The 24,248-nt window shown below is 46.1% G+C and overlaps 1 protein-coding gene across 1 annotated transcript; it reads right to left on the reverse strand.

The window, feature by feature from the left end:
• Positions 1–200: 200 nt before the first annotated feature.
• Positions 201–20,313, reverse strand: LOC139366697 (la-related protein 4B-like). The gene is made up of 17 exons (XM_071104381.1): positions 20,217–20,313; positions 14,101–14,266; positions 8,554–8,695; positions 8,283–8,411; positions 8,161–8,209; positions 7,928–8,064; positions 4,941–5,044; positions 4,071–4,181; positions 3,058–3,111; positions 2,770–2,973; positions 2,619–2,695; positions 2,216–2,431; positions 2,034–2,079; positions 1,673–1,819; positions 1,507–1,604; positions 1,280–1,376; positions 201–1,057 (listed from the first exon to the last, which is right to left on the reverse strand). The coding sequence occupies exons 2-17, from the start codon at positions 14,197–14,199 to the stop codon at positions 905–907; spliced, it is 1,863 nt and encodes a 620-aa protein (XP_070960482.1). The 5' UTR covers positions 14,200–14,266; positions 20,217–20,313; the 3' UTR covers positions 201–904.
• Positions 20,314–24,248: the final 3,935 nt, after the last annotated feature.

A 24,248-nucleotide genomic window follows, 5' to 3' on the forward strand; every position in this document is an offset into this window, starting at 1 on the left:
GAACTCAGCACCACGTGACATTGGAAAGCGACGCTCTCAGGTGCAGACATTCACCACTTGAACAATCTGACCGCAGGCCACTACTGAAGGAAAGGTTCCTGCACGAATGTAGTTTGCTAGACTGATTCAGCCAGCCATACTGACTTCTTCATCCAAACTTTAGAATTGTAAGTAATAGGGAATAAATTACAATGCGAAAATGATTGTTTACTGTTTATTATTAAGGCAATTGTTTAATAACAGTCAAATTATTTACATCTGTACAGAAAAAAAAATTCACCTTTTTAAATCATGCCTCAATTCTGTATCTAATACCCACATTTACAAACTTAATCTATCTCAAACACAAGAAATCTGAACTGAAAACTATTTACCTCCCACCACCCCTGATTCCATATCAAGTTGTTAACTCAAGTAACTCTTACAATGTTGTATCTGTATGCAAACTTATCAATATCAACCAGAGTTGTTCCTCTTCCTCGTCTGTCTGTAAGAGACTCCCCCTCCCCAAGTCAACACAAAAGGAATTCCATCTAACATAAAATAAATTACATCTAAAACTCATGCAGAAACAAAATGTTATATGATATCAGTACTTTAGCCTCTTGTCACTCAGTGTCTGGCTGTAGTTACTGTAAATGTTCTGATTAAGTTATTTAGACCAAGGAATACAGAAATCTGATGTCCAATCCTCTAAATACTGATCAATATTAATCAAAAGAAATCAATCAATATCAAAACATAAAGATTTCAAAAAGTCAGAAAGGTACGTCAAGTCTGACGACAGACACAGACAACAGAGAGAAACAACAGTGTACAACTTTTCAATTTTTTTCTTTGGCTTGAATAACTTCTTCCCCTTCTCTTCTTCCCTCTCCAACCCAAAGTAACTATCTCACTCTGGTCACAGTGATAACTGGGCCGGGTCAGGCGCCTGCGCAGGATAGGCTGGGACAAGCTCCGTCCCCAAGGGGGTGTGGTCAGTAGCCTTTGCGGTGAGCATCTGATTAGCTCGTATGCGCTGGCAGATCTCAGCGTAGCTTGGCTTCTTGGACTCCTAACCATTCACAACACAGGACCGTTCAGTACCCAGCATACACTACTTCTCTGGAAGACAGATGACTGCATCTCAATAGTCTCTTCTCCTTCCTCTGCACTGATGAGGTGAGGAAACCATTTTAGACTATTAGATGTAGCCATGCTGTGGTACATTCAACTTCACCATTTAAAAAAAACAACTATTAACCAGTTTGTCTCTGTAGTCTGTGAGTTGTCTCACCGCTGCTGGTCTGTTCCCCTTCGTGGTCTGAGGTTCTTTCGCGGTCTGACGAGCTGCTGTGGTTCTCTTGGGAGACACTACAGTTTCCTTTAGATTCCTGTGGGACAGCAATATAACACATAACACAACACAAACGTAACGTTAGCTTCCTGTGGGACAAGTCTGTAACTTTCTTCCCTAAAGTAATCCTACAAAACACATTGTGAAAGGAAGGAGATTGTACTCACTCTAGGGGGAGGGTTTTCTGAGGCAATGCTGTGATAGGCTGGAGGTCTTGTGATGTCACAGTGGTTGGTTCACTGGTACTGCTGCCTCTAACTGGACTCTGGAACAAGAAAAACAACCTTACAAGAAAGTAGAGGGAGTGTGTGAGTGTGTGTGACTCTTGGTTACCTTGTGGTTGCTGGTTGCCTTATGGATGTTGGTTGCTGTGGTAACTGTTGCTGTAGAAGCTGTAGCAAGGGGAAGTGGGGGGAAGCTATTGGGGCCGAGTTCCAGACTGGGAGACAAGGAGCGGGGGGGCGACTGGGGGGGCCCTCTCTAAACACACACACACACACACACTTATAAACAGGTTTATATGCACACAGATATACAGTACATATCCAGTACATATATTCATTTGTAACATATCATTGCAGAAAACACAACTTGTTCAACATGTTCAGGGTCCCATTTTGGTTCGTGAGCACTACTATCAAAACTGCTGGCTGAAATGATAGAAAACCTTTATAACACATCTTTAAGTACTTACAGAGTACTTGTCATCTCTTCTCCTCCTCTGACCAATGGGACATCTCCTTCAGAGAGAGAGAAACATAATCTTCTTCAGTTCAGGTGGTACCTCAAAAAAATGTCTCACCCTTTTAGTCTCTAATGAAAATGAGTGATCAGGAAGAGACCCGTTTCTAAGGGCTGGAGGTCAGAGGTCACTACCTTCCTCTGTCAGTGCTGGGGGAGGACCCCGACCCCCCTCTCCCTCCACGTCGACCCCCATCTCCGTCCCTACGCCTGTTGCCTGGTAACCGTGGCCGACCCTGCCTGGGGGGTCCAGGGACGCATCCTATTGGTCCATCCTCCAGGAAGAAGGGGGGATCATCCAGAAGGCCCGGCCCCCTGTCGCCAGACAACCGCCTCTGGTCTCGCTGTCCCCTAATGGAGGAGAGGGAAACACAGATGTAAAAAATCACGTCACCACAACGTAACTACAACCATGCTTCCATCGTCAAGCAAAACACAGAAAGGGAGAGAGACAAAAAGAGAAAGCAAGAGAATGATAGCTTGGGAGAAGGAGAGAGATGTCTCTCCAGAACGAGAACGTGAGTGAGGAGTGTAGTACCTGAGTCTGTGTGAGGGGGATAGCTTGAAGCTGGGGCATCCTGGGAAGCCATCCATGAAGCCAGAGAATGACGCCATCTGCTGGACAGAACAACAATGACACCAGGGAGAGAGAACGCTTGTGCCTGCGTGTGTGTGTATGTCCACCTCACCATGACAGGGTCTGTGTATCCGGCCATGGCAGCCAAGCTCTGATTAGTCATTGTGTAGAGCTGTGGGAGGGGCTGCTGGAAAGTGGGCTGGGCGTAGTATGGGCTGTAAGGCTGCTGATTGGTGCAGGGGTCCATTGGGCAGGGCCTGTAGCCATTCTTTGGAGCGTAAGATGTGACTGCCATCACTTTGGCCTTGATTCGTGCCTAATGAATAAATTAACCAATCTTTTATCATGTGATTGCCACTTGTGTGGAAAAGTACTGTTTAGTAAAGGACCCGACACTCACCTTGATGGGTTTCCCCTGGAACGTCCTTACCTCCTCTCTTAGGTACTGGAACGCCTGGAACACGAACACACACGAACACACACGAACACACACACACACACACGAACACACGAACAACACACACACACACACACACACACACACACACACACACACACACACACACACACACACACACACACACACACACACACACACACACACACACACACACACACACACACACACACAGTGAGTGAAATCTGCAGCTCAATGAAATGTGCATGAATGTCTAGAGGATCAATTCCTCTCCTACCTGTCGTTAACCCCCCTAACATCAGTCTCTCCTACCTGTCGTTAACCCCCCTAACCCCAGTCCCTCTTACCTGTCGTTAACCCCCCTAACCCCAGTCCCTCTTACCTGTCGTTAACCCCCCTAACCAGTATCTCCTACCTGTCTTTAACCCCCCTAACCCCAGTCTCTCCTACCTGTTGTTAACCCCCCTAACCCCGTCCCTCCTATCTGTCATTAACCCCCCTCAGTCTCTCCTACCTGTCGTTAACCCACCTATCCCCAGTCCCTCCGACCTGTCGTTAACCCCCCTAACCTCAGTCTCTCCTACCTGTCGTTAACCCCCCTATCCCCAGTCCCTCCGACCTGTCTTTAACCCCCCTAACCTCAGTCTCTCCTACCTGTTGTTAACCCCCCTAACCCCAGTCCCTCCTACCTGTCGTTAACCCCCCTAACCCCTGTCTAACCCCCCTAACCCCAGTCCCTCTTACCTGTCGTTAACCCCCCTAACCCCAGTCCCTCTTACCTGTCGTTAACCCCCCTAACCCCAGTCTCTCCTACCTGTCGTTAACCCCCCTAACCCCAGTCCCTCCGACCTGTCTTTAACCCCCCTAACCCCAGTCCCTCCTACCTGTCGTTAACCCCCCTAACCCCAGTCCCTCCGACCTGTCTTTAACCCCCCTAACCTCAGTCTCTCCCAGCTGTTCATTAACCCCCCTTAACCTCAGTCTCCAAGCAGTACCTGTTGAGCATCAGCCTCACTGTGGAAGGTGATGAACCAGTTGTCGTTCTGGGCAAACTCACAGCTCTGGATCCTGGGGAGGCTCTCACATGCAAACAGAGCCTTCACCTCCTGCAGGCAGGCAGGCAGGGCAGACAGACAGACAGACAGACAGACAGACAGACAGACAGACAGACAGGCAGACAGGCAGACAGGCAGACAGGCAGGCAGGCAGGCAGGCAGGCAGGCAGGCAGGGCAAACAGGGCAGACAGACAGGCAGACAGGCAGGCAGACAGGCAGGCAGGCAGGCAGGCAGGCAGGCAGGCAGGGCAGACAGACAGGGCAGACAGACAGGGCAGACAGATGTTGTTTACAGTTAGCGCTGAGCCATAAGTGCTTTTTGAGGTCGGTTTGTTTTCAGTTCGATAAATGAAAAAAATGATCACGTTTTTCAATTTTGGATATTTTTTGGGGACATTAAATGCACTGTGGGTTGAATGCTGTAGCAACACAGAATAAAACAATTAATAAAAGTACCATGATAAAAACCATACTAGAACGTTCCAATTGAACGAATGCTGTACTGTACTGAACGTCAAGTTGAAAAACGGGGAGGGGCTGGGTTGTGACTTCAAAATGCACCTCTGCCCTTTAAACACGTCAGTCGTTGTTTTAAGCCACACCCACCGAACGGAGCAAAAGTACCTCAAAATCTTTTCGAGAATGTTTTGGGGAAACGTGTCCCAAAATATCAAACGTTCCAACAAACTGAACACACCCCTGATGTATCTCTAGAGAAACTGAGCACTGAAAAAAACATAACTAAATGGAATTCAAAATAATTGAACTGATGTCGGTCAATTAGTTGTTTAAAAACAACAAATTCTTACCTCTGGGGGTGTGGTCTCTGGGACCTCTCGGAGGATGACGATACAGCGACCCCGATTTGGCCGTACCTTCTGCCCACATTCTGCCACCTCCACCAGTGGCAATGCTACAAGCCAATCAGGAGAGAGAACACGGTCAGCGCCCTTCCGCCAAGTAAACATCTTACCCAATCAGGTATACCAGTGGTTTCCAAACATTTTACAGTCCCGTAACTCTTCAAACATTCAACCTCAAGCTGCGTACACCCTATAGCACCAGGGTTGTTTTTTTGCCATCATTGTAAGCCTGCCACCCACCCACCCACCCACGCACGCACGCACGCACGCACGCACGCACGCACGCACGCACGCACGCACGCACGCACGCACGCACGCACGCACGCACGCACGCACGCACGCACGCACGCACGCACGCACGCACGCACGCACGCACGCACGCACGCACGCACGCACGCACGCACGCACGCACGCACGCACGCACGCACGCACACACACACACACACACACACACACACACACACACACACACACACACACACACACACACACACACACACACACACACTTGTTAAACATAAGAATGAGTGAGCGTTTTTGTCACAACCTGGCTAGTTGGGAAGTGACAAAGAGCTCTTATAGGACCAGGGCACAAATAATAATAATCAATAATCTTGCTGTTTATTTCGCCATCTTACATATAGAACCTTATTTGTTCATCGAAAGTTGTGAATAACTCACCACAGGTTAATGAGAAGGGGGTGTGCTTGAAAGGATGCACATAAAGCTACAATGTTGTGTTGTATTGGAGAGAGTCTCAGTCTTAAATCATTTTCCACACACAGTCTGTGCCTGTATTTAGTTATGCTAGTGAGGGCGGAGAACCCACTCTCACATAGGTACGTGGTTGCAAAGGGCATCAGTGTCTTAACAGCACGATTTGCCAAGGCAGGATACTCTGAGTGCAGTATCCAGAAATCTGGCAGTGGCTTCTGATTAAATTACATTTTCACAGAACTGCTTGTTGCAATTTCAATGAGGCTCTCTTGTTCAGATATCGGTAAGTGGACTGGAGGCAGGGCATGAAAGGGATAATGAGAATCCAGTTGTTTGTGTCGTCCGTTTCAGGAAAGTACCTGCATAATTGCACACCCAACTCACTCAGGTGTTTCGCTATATGACATTTGACATTGTCCGTAAGCTTGAGTTCATTTGCACACAAAAAAATCATACAGTGATGGAAAGACCTGTGTGTTGTCCTTGTTAATGCAGACAGAAAAAAGCTCCTAATCATAGCCTCAATTGCGTCCCGCACATTGAATATAGTTGCTGGAGAGTTCCTGCAATCCTAGATTCAGATTATTCAGGCGAGAAAAAACATCACCCAGATAGGCCAGTCGTGTGAGAAACTCGTCATCATACAAGCGGTCAGACAAGTGAAAATTTTGGTCAGTAAAGAAAAGTTTAAGCTCATCTCTCAACTAAAAAAAAAACATGTCAATACTTTGCCTCTTGATAACCAGCACACTTCTGTATGTTGTAAAAGTGTTACATGGTCACTGCCCATATCATTGCATAGTGCAGAAAATACATGAGAGTTCAGGGGCCTTGCTTTAATGAAGTGAACCATTTTCACTGTAGTGTACAAAACGTCTTTCAAGCTGTCAGGCATTCCCTTGGCAGCAAGAGCCTCTTGGTGGATGCTGCAGTGTACCCAAGTGGCGTCGACAGCAACTGTTTCCACTCCTCTATGTCTCCCTATTATGGCTTTTGTACCATCAATACAGATACCAACATGAGCAGCAGCTACGTTTGGCTACTACATAGTGGAATTTCCGCGAGAGAGTAGCGGTTAATGTGATTGGATGTTAATTATTTGACTAGGCTACCTGTATTTGACAATGTGTTGTTATTTCGCTGAACACTAGATGGTTTAATTTTTATTTTGGGCAGTGAAATGAGGCTACTCAGGCGAGAAAAAAACCTCATCCAAATGTATAGCCCCGTTGGAAAATATAAATGGACTGTTTGACTTTTTTAGCCCAAATAAATGCTTCACAGAGTTCAAGTAACAGACACATCTCAACATCAACTGTTCAGAGGAGACTGTGTGAACAAGGCCTTCATGGTCGAATTGCTGCAAAGGAATCACTACTAAAAGGACACCAATAATAAGAAGAGACTTGCTTGGGCCAAGAAACACGAGCAAAGGAAACTAGACCGGTGAAAATGTGTCCTTTGGTCCGGAGTCCAAATTGGAGATTTTTGGTTCCAATCTCCGTTTCTTTGTGAGACGCTGTGTGGGTGAACGGATGATCTCCATATGTGCATTTCCCACCGTAAAGCATGGAGGAGGTGTTATGGTGTGGGGGTGTTTTGCTGGTGACACTGTCAATTATTTATTTAGAATTCAAGGCACACTTAACAAGCATGGCTACCACAGCATTCTGCAACAATACGCCATCCCATCTGGTTTGGCCTTAGTGGGACTATAATTTGTTTTCAACAGGACAATGACCCAACACACCTCCAACCTGTGTAAGAGCTATTTTACCAAGAAGGAGAGTGCTGCATCAGATGACCCGGCCTCCACAGTCCCCCGACCACAACCAAATTGAGATGGTTTGGGATGAGTCGGACCGCAGAGTGAAGGAAAAGCAGCCAACAAGTGCTCAGCATATGTGGGAACTCCTTCAAGACTGTTGGAAAAGCATTCCAGGTGAAGCTGGTTGAGAGAATGCCAAGAGGTTGCAAAGCTGTCATCAAGGCAAAGGGAGCCTATTTGAAGAATCTCAAATATAAAATATATTTTGATTTGTTTAACACTTTTTTGGTTACTACAGATTCCATATGTGTTATTTCATAGTTTTGATGTCTTCACTATTATTCCACAATGTAGAAAATAGTAAAAATAAAGAAAAACCCTTGAATGAGTAGGTGTTCTAAAACTTTTGACCGTTGGTGTAAACACACAAAAACTTAAGTTAACTCACACTTGAGGACGTCAGAGATGAGCTCCAAGTCCGTGCTGAGCTTCTTGATGTGGTCGAGGTTGGCAAGCGTTGTTATGGGAACGTACTGGTCACAGTCCATCTGGGAGACGAGGTAGAGGTCATTGGCCAGGTTCTCCCTGAGGGGACATCAGCCAATCAGAAAACAAACCTTACTGCCCACTGACCAATCAGAAACGACCCTCACTGCCCACTGACCAATCACACAGACGTACCGTGACAGACAGGACTCCAGTGAGGTCTTCAGCTGCGCCATGAGCTCCTCTGAAAGCAACAGCATTAAAAACATATGTTTGTATCAGACATCATCTGTTTGACCAGCCAGTTATGTTGGTACCTGATACACAGCTATCCTGGACCAGGCCATTGGCTGACGGGTTTCCCATGGTGACCACCGGAAATTCTACACCGCCCGGTTCCAGCTGAGCCTCGCCCACCTCCTCCAGGTCATATCCCTGCTCATACCCTGAGGACCAATCAGGTAGTGACGTTTACTAGACAGACACTAAAATAAGCCAAAGAAGAAGGCAGCAGACCCAGCAGCTGCCTCCCCCTCTGGATTAAGGGCTAGGCGTTGTTTTATATTCACTCTACTACCGCATGCTTACCTTCCTGGTTGTCAAGGTGACTGGTCACCGCCAGCCATGATTGGAGGGCGTCAGTGTAGACAAGGCCTGAGGGGTCCAGGCTAAGTGTGTGATTGGCCCATACTTGAGCGTTTGGGTTCAGCTCAGAGACCGGGGTGGATTCCTGCAAGGGAACACACACACCCAAGGTCAGTGTCTTCAAAAACTAGAAAACTTCTATAGTGTGTGTGTGTACTCCTCTGCTCCTGCCAGGTCTCAACTGGATCAATCGTGATCAGAACAGAACTTTTTAACTCACATGAATAGAGATGTGCGTTTGCTCATCCCTACAGTTGATAGACACACATGGCTGAAGTACTCACAGGCTGGTGGTGAGGGTACTATTCTCAGAGACAAGAGTCCTGGGGCAGCAGAGTGCTGCAGGTGGTGTAGGCCATGGATCTAGGGGGCTGCTCCTCCTTATAGCCCTCCTCGCCTTCACCCTGGCTGGGCACCATACCCTAGAACCATCCTACACAGCCCTCGTGCAACCCTGGCCCTAAATGCATCCAGGGAGAGGGGTAGACACAGTCCTCCCCTGCAGCTCTGACACCATGTCCATCATGGCTCTTCCTAAATGCAAGCCCGTCTCTATGGTAACAGTCAATGACCTCTGACCCAGACACTGTATCTGGTAAGACGGGGTGGAGGTGTAAACATCAATCTGATCATGCTCCACCCCCAGAAAAACAGTTCACAGCAGATCAGTTATCGCCGTGGTAACCGAAGGTCTACTGTCAATGTGTGTCCCTATACTACTGTCAATGTGTGTCCCTATACTACTGTCAATGTGTGTCCCTATACTACTGTCAATGTGTGTCCCTATACTAGTGTCAATGTGTGTCCCTATACTAGTGTCAATGTGTGTCCCTATACTACTATCAATGTGTGTCCCTATACTACTGTCAATGTGTGTCCCTATACTACTGTCAATGTGTGTCCCTATACTAGTGTCAATGTGTGTCCCTATACTACTGTCAATGTGTGTCCCTATACTACTGTCAATGTGTGTCCCTATACTAGTGTCAATGTGTGTCCCTATACTAGTGTCAATGTGTGTCCCTATACTAGTGTCCATGTGTGTCCCTATACTATGTGTGTGTGCCAATGTGTGTCCCTATACTATGTGTGTCCCTATACTACTGTCAATGTGTGTCCCTATACTAGTGTCAATGTGTGTCCCTATACTAGTGTCAATGTGTGTCCCTATACTAGTGTCCATGTGTGTCCCTATACTAGTGTCAATGTGTGTCCCTATACTACTATCAATGTGTGTCCCTATACTACTGTCAATGTGTGTCCCTACTGTATGTGTGTCCCTATACTACTGTCAATGTGTGTCCCTATACTACTGTCAATGTGTGTCCCTATACTAGTGCCAATGTGTGTCCCTATACTAGTGTCAATGTGTGTCCTATACTACCGTCAATGTGTGTCCCTATACTAGTGTCAATGTGTGTCCCTATACTACTGTCAATGTGTGTCCCTATACTAGTGTCCATGTGTGTCCCTATACTACTGTCAATGTGTGTACAATGTGTGTCCCTATACTACCTACTAGTGTCAATGTGTGTCCCTATACTACTGTCAACTACTGTCAATGTGTGTCCCTATACTAGTCAATGTGTGTCCCTATACTAGTGTCAATGTGTGTCCCTATACTACCGTCAATGTGTGTCCCTATACTAGTGTCAATGTGTGTCCCTATACTAGTGTCAATGTGTGTCCCTATACTATGTGTGTCCCTATACTAGTGTCAATGTGTGTCCCTATACTAGTGTCAATGTGTGTCCCTATACTAGTGTCAATGTGTGTCCCTATACTAGTGTCAATGTGTGTCCCTATACTACCGTCAATGTGTGTCCCTATACTAGTGTCAATGTGTGTCCCTATACTAGTGTCAATGTGTGTCCCTATACTACGTCAATGTGTGTCCCTATACTAGTGTCAATGTGTGTCCCTATACTAGTGTCAATGTGTGTCCCTATACTACTGTCAATGTGTGTCCCTATACTAGTGTCAATGTGTGTCCCTATACTAGTGTCAATGTGTGTCCCTATACTACTGTCAATGTGTGTCCCTATACTAGTGTCAATGTGTGTCCCTATACTAGTGTCAATGTGTGTCCCTATACTAGTGTCAATGTGTGTCCCTATACTAGTGTCAATGTGTGTCCCTATACTACCGTCAATGTGTGTCCCTATACTAGTGTCAATGTGTGTCCCTATACTAGTGTCAATGTGTGTCCCTATACTACTGTCAATGTGTGTCCCTATACTAGTGTCAATGTGTGTCCCTATACTAGTGTCAATGTGTGTCCCTATACTAGTGTCAATGTGTGTCCCTATACTACCGTCAATGTGTGTCCCTATACTACTCTAAACACACTACTGAGGCTATCTGTTGCAACACATGTCTCTGGGAGGGATATTCTTAGACAGCGTTCTGCAGTCAGTGGGTTCAGTTCCTCTCTCTGAACTCACTCTCCCATCACTCCCCTCCGACCCTACAGAGGAAGGTTGAAGAACCTGTACAGGGCGGTAAGTTAGTGTCCTCACTAGAGGCAGGTCCTGAGGGACAGGAGTAGAGCCTCCTCTTACCTCAGAGAGATGCTTTCTGCGTCCTCCTCACAGTCCTGAGAAAGATGGGCACTCGGCTCTGTCCTCACAAACCTGAGGAAGATGGGCACTCGGCTCTGTCCTCACAACCCTGAGGAAGATGGGCACTCGGCTCTGTCCTCACAACCCTGAGGAAGATGGCTAATCCCTCTGGTGGGGCTCAGTGAGCTCTGAGTCATCAGCAGGGCTCCTGTTATTTCCAGGAGGTTTGACATTCTCCCCATCAGGTCTCCCAGTATGCACATGGGTTATGTTTTGGTCAGGCTTGGTGCTGCGATCAGAAGTAGTATCATACGGATCAAGTTTTGTTTCAGCCACATCCACTGGTCTAAGGTCAGATTTGAGTAGACAGTAAAGTCCATGGGTAGAGACACTGCATAGACTGGGTAGACTGTCGATAGTGAGTGTGGAGACTGGTGATACCTCTGTTAGTGTGGTCTCCACTGTCCTGCTGAGCATGGTCTCCTCCTCCATCTCTCCTCTCAGCCTCTCACTGATCATACTTACTGAGAAAGCCTGGTATATCTCCCGCCCCTCCATCTCCTCTACACATGTAGCTTCATTCACTGCCCCAAGCAGGGGGCTGGAGTTGGGACTAGGACTAGAGCTAGGGCTGGGTGTGAGCTGCTCCTCTGTAAGGGTAGGGTCAGGGGGGCAGGGGTCTGTGGGGGTGGGTATATAGTTTTGGGTATCATGGAGGTTTAAATCCCTCTTTGCATTTTCTCTTTTCTGGCTGCTGTCAACTGTCTTGTCTGTGGGCATAGAACCTCTCTTCTTACCACACCCTCTTTCCCCCTGGCGTGATGTCAGCTCAAGTATGTCGGGAGCTGTAATGTCTCCAGTTAACTGCAGGGTTCTGGCGTCTCCGGGGGCAATGGGGCTGTCCTGTTGTAATGCCTGAGGGTCCTCATAGCTTCTCCAGAGAAGGTCCGGCAGAGCTGGTGCCACGGGAGGCTCACAATAGGATTGGTCAAAACCTGCTGGTTTCAATGTTTGTGATTGGTTGATGGGTGTAAATTCAACTGTTTGTGAACTGGTCAGAAGCCATGGGTTCAGAAGCCTTGGGTTCTGTTATGTGCCATAGGTCAGGCGTATGCAGATTTCTCTCTGTGTGATTGGTCATTGGCTGTAGGTTCCTCTGAATGTGATTGGACAGCTGTAGGTTCTTCGATGTGCGATTGAATAAAGGATAATTGTTCCGCTGTCTGCGATTGGTCAATGTCGAGGTCATATGCGTCGATGGAGCAGACGCTGTAGAAGCTCTGAGTTCTGGGCCTGAAACCCCGCCCCAGGGGTTCCCTGACGACACAGTATTCCTCATCAATCCGCCCCTGACGACACAGTATTCCTCATCAATCCGCCACTAAATTGAGGTAATCCCCCCAGCTCTGACATCATACCAGGCGGGTTCCCCAACCCTCTGTCTCTTCCTGGCCAGGGTCCAGGGTCCAGGGTACGGCTGAACCAGGTATCCCCAAGCACGTCATTCTCTGCTATCCTCTGTCTCACTGGGCTCTCAATTGTGTTCACTATTTTCTGTCTTTTGGGGTTCTCCATGGTGTTCTCTGTTTGGGTGGGTTCTCCATGGTCTTCTCTGTCCTCTGGCTGGCTGGGTTCTGCATGGTGTTCTCCATCTGTCTTGCTAGGTTCTAAAATGTCTTAATCTTCTGTTTGGGTGGGTTCTGCATGGTGTTCTCTATCCTTTGTCTAGGTGAATTCTCCATGCTGTTCTCTGCTATCTTCTGTTTTAATTGGCTCACCACACCCTCCATATACAGAACATTCTCACAGCTGGCCCTGGCCTTGGCAGTGTTTGTGTGTGGCACTCCTGCCTCCATGGAGTCTATGTGTGTATTGGTCAGTGTGACCATGCCGAGGCCTGTGGAGGCGTTAATAATAGCAGGTTCCTCTTCCTGTGAGTGTTCTGGACTGAGTGGCCCCGACTCCGCTACCTCTCGCCATGGGGCCTGTCGACACGTTGTCTTGGATGACATTGTTCTTCTTCTCCTGTTCCTGAATCTTCCATTTGGCTGGTCCGTCTGGCACACAAGTGTGTTGAGCCAGTTGGTCAGATACATGTTGAGCCAGGCCATTAGCATGTGACCCATCCTGGTTCTTGCATCCTAGCCCCTCTGGGCTTGATACCTGAAGCAGCCTGGTCCTATCACTCAGCAGGCCTGGGCTCAGCTCCTTACTGCAGCAGCACTCATCTTCACTACAAGCCTCTACAACAGCCAAGCACCTCACCAACACTCAGACCCAGATCTTCTCACTAGCTCATCTTACACAGAAAGAGGAAAGACTGTAACTATCAATCACTTCCCCCTGCTCTTCTCATGCTTTCCTCCTCCCCTGCCCAGAACAGCACATGTAAAAGGAGCTCACATGTCCCTGCCACTCAAGAGAGCCCCCCAGTGTGTGGTTATAGTTGGAATAGGCACATGGCCAGACGAGCACCAATGCAAGAGCAGAGGAAGCCACCCCCCTTTCTCTCCTTCTCCCTCCCTCTGTCCCTTTTAGGTTCTCTCGTTCACGTTCACTCTTGCCTATTCGGCTTACTCACTTTCTCACTCTCTCTCCCCCTGCAAGGCCACTACAGAAGGCATGCCTAGACTGTGACTCTATGGCTAAATACCCACTGAAGCTCTGAGCAGCTGGAGGGATGAAATAGTTCTGGGTGTATATGGGATGTATGCTAGTGTGTGTGTACTAATGAACAATCTGAACAACACATCAAGTCACAAACAACTGCACAATCCTTGTGACAATCTGCAACGTAGGTCTTGTATCTAATGATTAGAGCTAGGAGGTTTTTACTGGTCAGGTCACATAGCTGAGAAACATGTTATCTACTATGCCAGACCCAAAAAGCTGTGTGTGTGAGTAAAGAGCTTCAGTGACAGTACTGTACCAGGTGTTGACGCTCCAGACCGAGGTGGTGTGACCACGTCTCCCGCGTTAGCAGCACCGGAGGCTCAGCTGGGACGGCCGACTCCTGGTCTGACGTCATGTGACGTCTGAACTCCTCTCAGGGATGTGTGCTGCTGCTCAACAGGGACGCTGGTTGGGGGATATATCTAAACTCAGCAAAAAAAGAAACATCAATTTTTCAGCACCCTGTCTTTCAAAGATAATTCGTAAAAATCCAAATAACTTCACAGATCTTCATTTTAAAGGGTTTAAACACTGTTTCCCATGCTTGGTTCAGTGAACCATAAACAATAAATGAACATGCACCTGTGGAACGGTTGTTAAGACACTAACAGCTTACAGACGGTTGGCAATTAAGGTCACAGTTATGAAAACTTATGACACTAAAGAGGCCTTTCTACTGACTCTGAAAAACACCAAAAGAAAGATGCCCGGGGTTCCTGCTCATCTGCATGAACGTGCCTTAGGCATGCTGCAAGGTGGCATGAGGACTGCAGATGTGGCCAGGGCAATAAATTGCAATGTCCGTACTGTGAGACGCCTAAGACAGCGCTACAGGGAGACAGGACGGACAGCTGATCGTCCTCGCATTGGCAGACCACGTGTAACAACACCTGCACAGGATTGGTACATCCTGACAGGTACAGGATGGTCTACAACAACTTCCCGAGTTACACCAGGAACGCTCAATCCCTCCATCAGTGCTCAGACTGTCCGTAATGGGCTGAGAGAGGCTGGACTGAGGGCTTGTAGGCCTGTTGTAAGGTAGGTCCTCACCAGACATCACCGGCAACAACGTCGCCTATGGGCACAAACCAACCGTCACTGAACCAGACAGGACTGGCAAAAAGTGCTCTTCACTGACGAGTCGCGGTTTTGTCTCACCAGGGGTGATGGTCGGATTTGCATTTATCATCAAAGGAATGAGCGTTACACCGAGGCCTGTACTCTGGAGCGGGATCGATTTGGAGGTGTAGGGTTCGTCATGGTCTGGGGCGGTGTGTCACAGCATCGGACTGAGCTTGTTGTCATTGCAGGCCATCTCAACGCTGTGCATAACAGGGAAGACATCCTCCTCCCTCATGTGGTACCCTTCCTGCAGGCTCATCCTGACATAACCCTTCAGCATGACAATGCCACCATCCACACTGCTCGTTCTGTGCGTAATTTCCTGCAAGGAATGTCAGTGTTCTGCCATGGCCAGCGAAGAGCCCGGATCTCGATCCCATTGAGCACATCTGGGACCTGTTGGATCGGAGGGTGAGGGCTAGGGCCATTTAACCAAGAAATGTCCGGGAACTTGCAGGTGCCTTGGTGGAAGAGTGGGGTAACATCTCACAGCCAGGACTGGCGAATCTGGTGAAGTCCATGAGGAGGAAATGCACTGCAGTACTTAATGCAGCTGGTGGCCACACCAGATACTGACTGTTACTTTTGATTTGGACCCCTCTTTGTTCAGGGACACATTATTCCATTTCTGTTAGTCACATGTCTGTGGAACGTGTTCAGTTTATGTCTCAGTTGATGAATCTTGTTATATTGTTATATACAAATATTTACACATGTTAAGTTTGCTGAAAATAAACACAGTTGACAGTAAGAGGACGTTTCTTTTTTTTGCTGAGTTTATATGTGTATATACAGTGCCTTCGGGAAAGTATTCAGACCCCATTTTGTTGCGTTATAGCCTTATTCTAAAATGGATTAAATAAAATAAAAATCCTCAGAAATGTACACAACACCCAATATTGACAGAGTGAAAAATGTTTTTTTTTAATTACATCCTTCTTTACATGAGTATTCAGACCCTTTGCTATGAGACTAGGAATTGAGCTCTGTTGCATCCTGTTTCCATTGATCACCCTTGAGATGTTTCTACAACTTGATTGGAGTCCACCTGTGTTAAATTAAATTGATTGGACATGATTTGGAAAGGCACCTGTCTATATAAGGTCCCGCAGTTGACAGTGCATGTCAGAGCAAAAACCAAGCCATAAGGTCGAAGTAATTGTCCATAGAGTTCTGAGACAGGATTGTGTCGAAGCACAAATCTGGGAAGGGTACCAAAACATTTCTGCAGCATTGAAGGTCCCCAAGAAGGTTCACTTTCCAAAGGTACAACGACCATAAGCACACAGGCAAGACAACTCAGGAGTGGCTTCGGGACAAGTCTCTGAATGTCCTTAACTGGCCCAGCCAGAGCCCGGACTTCCGATCGAACATCTCTGGACAGACCTGAAAATAGCTGTGCCGCGACGCTCCCGATCCAACCTGACAGAGCTTGAGAGAATCTGCAGAGAAGAATGGGAGAAAATTCCCAATACAGGTGTGCCAAGCTTGTAATGTCATACCCAACAAGACTCGAGGCTGTAATCCCTGCCAAAGGTACTGAGTACTGAGTAAACGGTCTGAATACTTCTGTAAATGTTTTTGCAAAAAATTATAAAACCTGTTTTTGCTTTGTCATTATGGGGTATTTGTGTGTCATGACGTTGGCCTGTGGGTGAGGTTTATGACCCCCCCCACCCCCCATAAATACCTTTCTCCCTTTCTTCTCTCTTGACTCTCTACAGTAGGACTTTTGAAAAGCCTTTGTTAAACATAGAGAGTCTGGGAACATCAAAAGGTGGGGGGGAAAGGAACCATATTTCGGTAATCCAACCAGCTGAAAATATGCGTTGGTACTAAATGAATATGATGCCAGATCAGTTGGCGTCTGAGACATTATTACTGATGATAGGATGACAAACTGTATCTTGGAAAGTCTACACATTATAGTTATCGGATTCACATGGAATTGTTGTGAAATGTAAATGTTTAAATATGAAACTATTTGTGAAAAGATTACATTTAATTTAGTTTCTTAATGAGAGAACGGTTTGTCATAGAGTAAACTATGCTCAACTCAGTGGCCCTGCCCATGTGAACCGACATTGGTTATAAACTATGAAACACGCCCTTCTCTTCCCTCCTATATAAAGCCCTTGACGAAAATGTAACTTTCTGTTCCAAGGACGTAAGGACTTCCGGTCCCCGCGTTGAAAGGACAAAGATCACCTACAGAACTAAGCCAACCTCAGCGCGAGCTCTGGTTGAAAGACAAGAACCTAACGAAATTAGCATCGACTCTCAATGTGAAGGTGACGACCTACATGCCGAAGGATGAATTTCGACTATACCAGCCAGAATATAGCATGAGCTTAAAAGTATGGCAACTTGGTATGAACTTTGAACTCTTATTCACTAAAGAAGTGATACCTCCTAGCCGTCGCGTTAGCACAGCAACTGTAGACGTGGGCTAGGAGAGGACGGACAGAGTAACTGTTCTACCACACAACGACGGTACTACCAAGTATCCATTCTACCACCAGAGATCCATGCTGGACAAACCGGCCTTCCATTGACGACCAATCTACCGAAGCGCAGCTCAGAGTAAATATTTTTTACATTCTCCTTTTTCAAATGGGCGGTAATTTAGAATGCATAAGATACTATATTTACGATAGCATAGCTTCTCCCTTTGTTACTCAGTCTTCCCGCTCTTTCACTCAAACCCCCGTTTTCTTTGTGTAACCAGCCGCTATATCGGCTACGTTCACCAGGTCCGTCAATGTATGATTCATTCTGTGTATATGTAATTCTGTGTGATTAGTTAGGTATTTAGTAAATAAATAATTAAACCAAATGTTGTATTGCTAATTCACCTTGTTAGCCAGGGTTCGTGAAGATAACCAAGAATTTACCACTTTCAGATGAGACGATTAAATATCGACTGCTATTGATGTAAAATATTACCAGGTCTTTAAGAGTTTATTCTGAAGATAACAGCTCTATAAACATTCTTTCGTGGTGCCCCGACTTTCTAGTTAATTATTTACATTATTAGCTTAATCAGGTAATATTAATTACAGAGAAATTATTTTATAGAATAGCATGTCATATCACTTAATCCGGCATAGCCAAAGACACGACATGTGTGTAGAATCAATACAGTACCAGTCAAAAGTTCGGACACACCTACTCATTCAAGGGTTTTTCTTATGTGGTAACTCCTTCAAGACAGTTGGAAAATAATTGCAGGTGAAGCTGGTTGAGAGAATGCCAAGAGTGTGCAAAGCTGTCATCAAAGTAATGAAGAATTTAATATATTTTGATTTGTTTAATACTTCTTTCTTTACTACATGATTCCATGTGTGTTATTTCATAGTGTTGATGTCTCCACTATTATTCTACAATGTAGAAAATAGTACAAATAAAGAAACCCTGGACTGAGTAGGTGTGTCCAAACTTTCGCCTGGTACTGTGTGTGGGGGGAGCATAAATATAAACACAACATGTAAAGTGTTGGTCCAATGAGCTGAAATAAAAATCCCAGAAATGTTCCATATGCACAAAAAGCTTATTTCACTCAAATGTTGTGCACAAATTTGTCTACATCCCTGCTAGTGAACATGTTTTCTTTGCCAAGATAATCCATCCACCTGACAGGTTTGGCATATCAAGAAGCTGATTAAACAGCATGCTGGGAACAATAACAGGTAACTTTTGTCACAATGCCACAGATGTCCCAAGTTGAGGGAAAGTGCAATTGGCATGCTAACTGCAAGAATGCCCACCAGAGCTGTTGCCAGATAATTTAATGTTAATTTCTCTACCATAAGCCACCTCCAACGTCATTTTAGAGAATTTGGCAGTACGTTCAACTAGCCTCACAACCGAAGACCACGTGTAACCAAGCCAGTCCAGTACCTCCACATCCGGCTTCTTCACCTGCGGGATCGTCTGAGGGAGTGCTGAGGAGTATTTATTTCTGTAATAAAGCTCTTTTGTGTGGAAAAACTAAATTCTGATTGGCTGGGCCTGGCTCCCCAGTGGGTGGGCCTATGCCCTATCAGGCCCACCCATGGCTGCGCTTTATTACAATTGACTGATTTCCTTATATTAATTGTAACTCAGTAAAGTATTTGAATCTTTTAAAATCTATTTTTGTTCAGTATGAATAGAGAGGAGAATGTGCTTAACCAGTGCAGGCCGCAGACACAATCTATTAATTCAGGCTCTGGACATCTGACTGCAAGTTACCAGACACTGACAGCTGACTATGAACTCTGTACAGGGAAATGAGACGTACAGTTAGTTGCCTGCCTATGAAGCTTGTTGCACCACATTTGCAGACAGATTTTGAAAGATCAGTCAGTGACACAGTTGGCTTTGTGAGAGCATTCATGTCAATTTGGACTAAGGGCTCTAGTCAATCTGTAAAGCTGACGCGTTACAGATTCCGCGATAGAAATTGTTAAGTCATTTACGATTGAACCTAAATATGCGTTTAACGTGAATGTAGTTTCCGCTAAAGCAGCAACATTGCATTTAAGTTTCAATCACGCTGTAAAGCGGATTTCCGTGATGCGGTTTGAATAGAGCGCTTGTTTGACTAATAACGTTACATATAATTTGGGCGAGGGAATTTTTGTGACTAGCCTACATAAGATGACTAAATAGCTAAAGTTAACTTTGCAAAATAGAGGTCGATAACATGCCAGCATTAGCTAATGGTGAGCTGCCACTTGCCAGCACATGACTCATTCACCTGGGGCGTATTCATTACGCCGAATATGTTGCAAAAGTTTCTAAAACGGAAGCAACCGGGACGAAACGTGGAGTGACATATAGCGGCTGTATTTATGCAATGGAAAATTCATTTTCCGTTTTGCGACGGTTTGGACAAATAATTACACCCCTGATTGGCCCTGTAGCGAAAACAGCTGACGTTAGCTAACTAGCGGTAACTACTTACTGTCCACATTGACATTAACCTAGCTAGTTAGTCACCGTCAACGAATGTTAGTACCCAGTGGCCGTTGCTTAATCTGGCAAAGTTAGCTAGATAGGTGCGCATCCAACTAGCCATATATAATGTAGCTAATTACAGTAACAAAATAAACCAGCAGGGACAAGTTTCTTTGATCGGTTCACAACATATGGTGAGAATAACAATGATGTATTAGCTAACGTTAACGTTCACAGTCATTGACCAAATAACTTATTGAAACAGTTTGCTTTGCGAACTAACGTTACATAGGCAAAGCAACTCACCTGGCCAATTTTGGCTAATATTCTCCTCTGCATACGATGTTAGCTAGTTTAGCCGTGTGTGTTGCTTTTCAGACCGCCCGTCAAGTCTACCTCCTCCAAAATGACATGTAAACAAAACTTTTCAGTAACCATGGGCACCAACAGCCTACGGAGAGCAAAAAAAAAAATCGATATTATTTTTAAAGGTTAAGTTTGTGTTAACGAACAATCTGAGGAATTTGAAAAATGTTTGTTTAAATTAGCAAACATTTATATTCGAAAAAAATCTCTGAACTTCTTTGCATTATTTTCAGGTGTAACCAGCAGATCCGACTCGCTTGTGACCATTAGCACTCGTTCATTCTTCTCTGTGTAACAATTGGGATGATGGGCCAATTCGGAGTACAATGTATTTCTGCTCCCTGGATTGGGGTACATTTTCCCGAGCCATATCTCGCGCCGGATCCGTGGTGTTTTAATCTACACAGGAAGATTGTCCGACCAGCTGTAAACCATAAGGTCGGATCTGCTGCCTATGGCAGGTCACAGGTGCTGTCTGGAATGTTGGCTGATAGAGAGGTTTGAATAATGAATACAAATGACAGATTTCAATAATGTTTATTTCTGAACATACAGTACACGACTGACATAATAAGATACACCATTCATTCACCACAAAATGAAATGAAAAAACATAAATCACTCAACAGTTATAGTGATAAAGCGTAGAAAGGTTTTCCCCTAATATTCCTTGGTGATAGTAAGCAGTGAACATCTATTGTTTCAACCTGGGCAGGGGATTGTACACATTAAAGTGCCATCTAGACTATTTTAAAGTAGGGTCCCAGTGGTAAACATTTTCACAGAGTAGGAGTTCATAGGGCCCCTCAGGAGGAGGCCATACTCAGAAGGGTCCCTCAGGAGGAGGCCATACTCAGAAGGGTCCCTCAGGAGGAGGCCATACTCAGAAGGGTCCCTCAGGAGGAGGCCATACTCAGAAGGGCCCCTCAGGAGGAGGCCATACTCAGAAGGGTCCCTCAGGAGGAGGCCATACTCAGAAGGGTCCCTCAGGAGGGTCCCAGCGGTATGATCAGTAGGGTCCCTCAGGAGGAGTTATAGTCCGTATGGTCCCAGTAGTATGCTCAGTAGGGCCCCTCAGGAGGAGTTCATACTCCAGTAGATGGTATTGAATAGCAGGCAGGACATAGTGAAGGCCATGCGAGGAGTACGAGTCGATCAAGTAGATGTAGCTAAGCAGCAGGTCCACGTTCTGCCGCACCAGCCGTTGTCGGTGGAGACATGTCCCCTCGGTTGGGGGGGGGGGGGGGGGGTCCTCAGGGTTCTGGGGTGGAGTTCCGTGGGAGTTTGACAGATGGGGGAACAGGGTCCACTTGATGTCATTGCCGTGGAAACAGCCGTCGAAGGCCATGGCCTGGCTGGCGTTATAAGAGGTTGGGAGCTGAATGGGGGGACAGACACGCACACATATAGAATACATCTCGATACACTGTGTGGATCATATAGAACATACTAGGAAAGAAACGTGGGGATTTCATGGAGTCATAATTTCTCATATCTGAACACTAGAGAGCAGTGTGGTGTAGAGAGAATACTCTCTCAACAAATATCCTGGAAATTAATGACCTCTGACCTTTCATCTATTCAGTCGTCTCATGTCCTCTAGCATAGAACAGTAGTTGACAGCAGCGTATTCTATCACTGATAGGAACACAGACAGGAAGCTGGTCCATAGGTAGATGTCCACCACCTTCACGTTAGGACACCTGAATCACACACACATGCAGTGTACACACGCACACACACACACAAACAAACACGCATGCAGGCACACACACACAATTACACTTACTTGTGGCATGGAGGAGGACACCCCAGTAATGATGGTGGACATGGTCAGTACTGTAGTGATAACTGAAGGAAGAGGACATGTGTGTGGGGGGAGGGGGACAGCAGGTGTGTTAGGACTCACTTCTGTCATCATGAAGTGCTTTGAGAGAATCACATCACCTCTACCTTACCTGACACCCTAGACCCACTTCAATTTGCTTACCGCCCCAATAGATCCAAAGACGATGCATTCACCATCGCACTGCACACTGCCCTATCCCTTCTGGACAAGAGTAATACCTATGTAAGAATGCTGTTCATGAACTATAGCTTAGCATTCAAAACCATAGTACCCTCAAAGGTCATCATTAAGTTCAAGGCCCTGGGTCTGAACCCCGCCCTGTGCAACTGGGTCCTGGACTTCCTGACGGGCCGCTCCCAGTTGGTGAACGTAGGAAACAACTGCTTCACTTCGCTAATCCTCAACACTGGGGCCCCACAAGGATGCATACTCAGCCCCCTCTTGTACTCCCTGTTCACCCATGACTGCGTGGCCACGCACACCTCCAACTCTATCATCAAGTTTGCAGATGACACAACATTAGTAGGCCTGATTACCAACAATGATGATACATCGTACAGGGAGGAGGTGTGGGCCCTGGGAATGTGGTGCCAGGAAAATAACCTCTCACCCAACATCAACAAAACAAAGGAGCTGATTGTGGACTTCAGGAAACAGCAGAGGTAACACCTCCCTATCCACATCTACGGGACCACAGTGGAGAATGTGGTAAGCTTTGAGTTCCTCGGCGTACACATCACTGACAAACTGAAATTGTCCACCCACACAGACAGTGTGGTGAAGAAGGCGCAACAGCACCTCTTCAACATCAGGAGGCTGAAGAAATTTGTCTTGGCACCTAAAACCCTCACAAACTTTTACAGATGCACAACTGAGAGCATCCTGTCAGGCTGTATCACTGTCTGGTATGACAACTGCACCGCCCGCAACTGCAGGGCTCTCCAGAAGGTGGTGCGGTCTGCCCAACGCACCACCGGGGGCAAAATACCTGCCCTCCAGGACACCTACACCACCCAATGTCACAGGAAGGCCAAAAAGATCATTGAGGACAACAACCACCCTAGCCACTGCCTGTTCACCCCACTATCATCCAGAAGGCGAGGTCAGTACAGGTGCATCAAAGCTGGGGCCGAGAGACTGAAAAACAGCTTTTATCTCAAGGCCTCAAATAGCCATCACTAGCACATTAGAGGCTGTTGCCCTATATACATAGACTTGAAATCACTGGCCGCTTTAATAATGGTACACTAGTCACTTTAATAATGTTTACATATTTTGCATTACTCATCTCATATGAATATACTGTATTCTGTCCTATTCTACTGTATCTTAGTCTATGTCGCTCTGACATTGCTCCATTCCTTTACTTAGATTTGTGTGTATTGTTGTGAAATTGTTAGAGATTATTTGTTAGACATTACTGCACTTTTGGAGCTAGAAACACAAGACCTCTGAGATGCATCTGCTAAACACGTGTATGTGACAAATTCAATTGGATTTGATTGGATTTGGATTTAAATTGGATTTGAGATCTCTAAAGGGAGAGGTCTGTGTGGGGGACAGCAGGCGTGTAAGGCTGGATAGCTCTAATTTTGTATTTATTTATTTAACCTTTATTTAACTAGGCAAGTCAGGTAAGAACAATTTCTTATTTTCAATGACGGCCTACACTGGCCAAACCCGGACGACTCTTTGCCAATTGTGCGCCGCCCTATGTGACTCCCAATCACAGCCAGTTGTGATACAGCCTGGAATCGAACTAGGTTGTCTGTAGTGACGCCTCAAGCACTGAGATGCAGACCGCTGCGCCAACTCGGGAGCTCCTAAAGGGGGAGGTGTGTGTGTATAAACTACTATGTACTGTATTTAGTATGTAGAAGTATAATCATGTGAATTGGTCTGTGTGTGTGTGTTTAAACTATTATGTACTGTATTTAGTATGTAGAAGTATAATCACATGAATTGGTCTGTGTGTGTGTTTAGCTCTAGCCAGGTGTGTTCAGCGGTGTGTGTGTGTGTGTGTTAACCCAGGGAGACCCGGCAGTCTGGGGAAATAGGTCTGCAGCATGAAGAAGAAGAAGTGTCTCCTCAGGATGAAGTTTATTAACAAGCTGTTACACCAA

This window comes from Oncorhynchus clarkii, chromosome 15 (assembly GCF_045791955.1).
Source record: "Oncorhynchus clarkii lewisi isolate Uvic-CL-2024 chromosome 15, UVic_Ocla_1.0, whole genome shotgun sequence".
NCBI classification, from domain to species: Eukaryota; Metazoa; Chordata; class Actinopteri; order Salmoniformes; family Salmonidae; genus Oncorhynchus; species Oncorhynchus clarkii.

Bases quoted from the DNA above. Each gene is read 5' to 3' on its own strand.
- LOC139366697 (XM_071104381.1), bottom strand. From the start codon at position 14,199: ATGACGTCAGACCAGGAGTCGGCCGTCCCAGCTGAGCCTCCGGTGCTG. The intron at 2,432-2,618 runs GTACTACACTCC...CTCCTCCATTAG, and splicing joins TCCCCCTCACACAGACTCAG to GGGACAGCGAGACCAGAGGC. The intron at 1,377-1,506 runs GTGAGTACAATC...GCTGTCCCACAG, and splicing joins CAGAAAACCCTCCCCCTAGA to GAATCTAAAGGAAACTGTAG.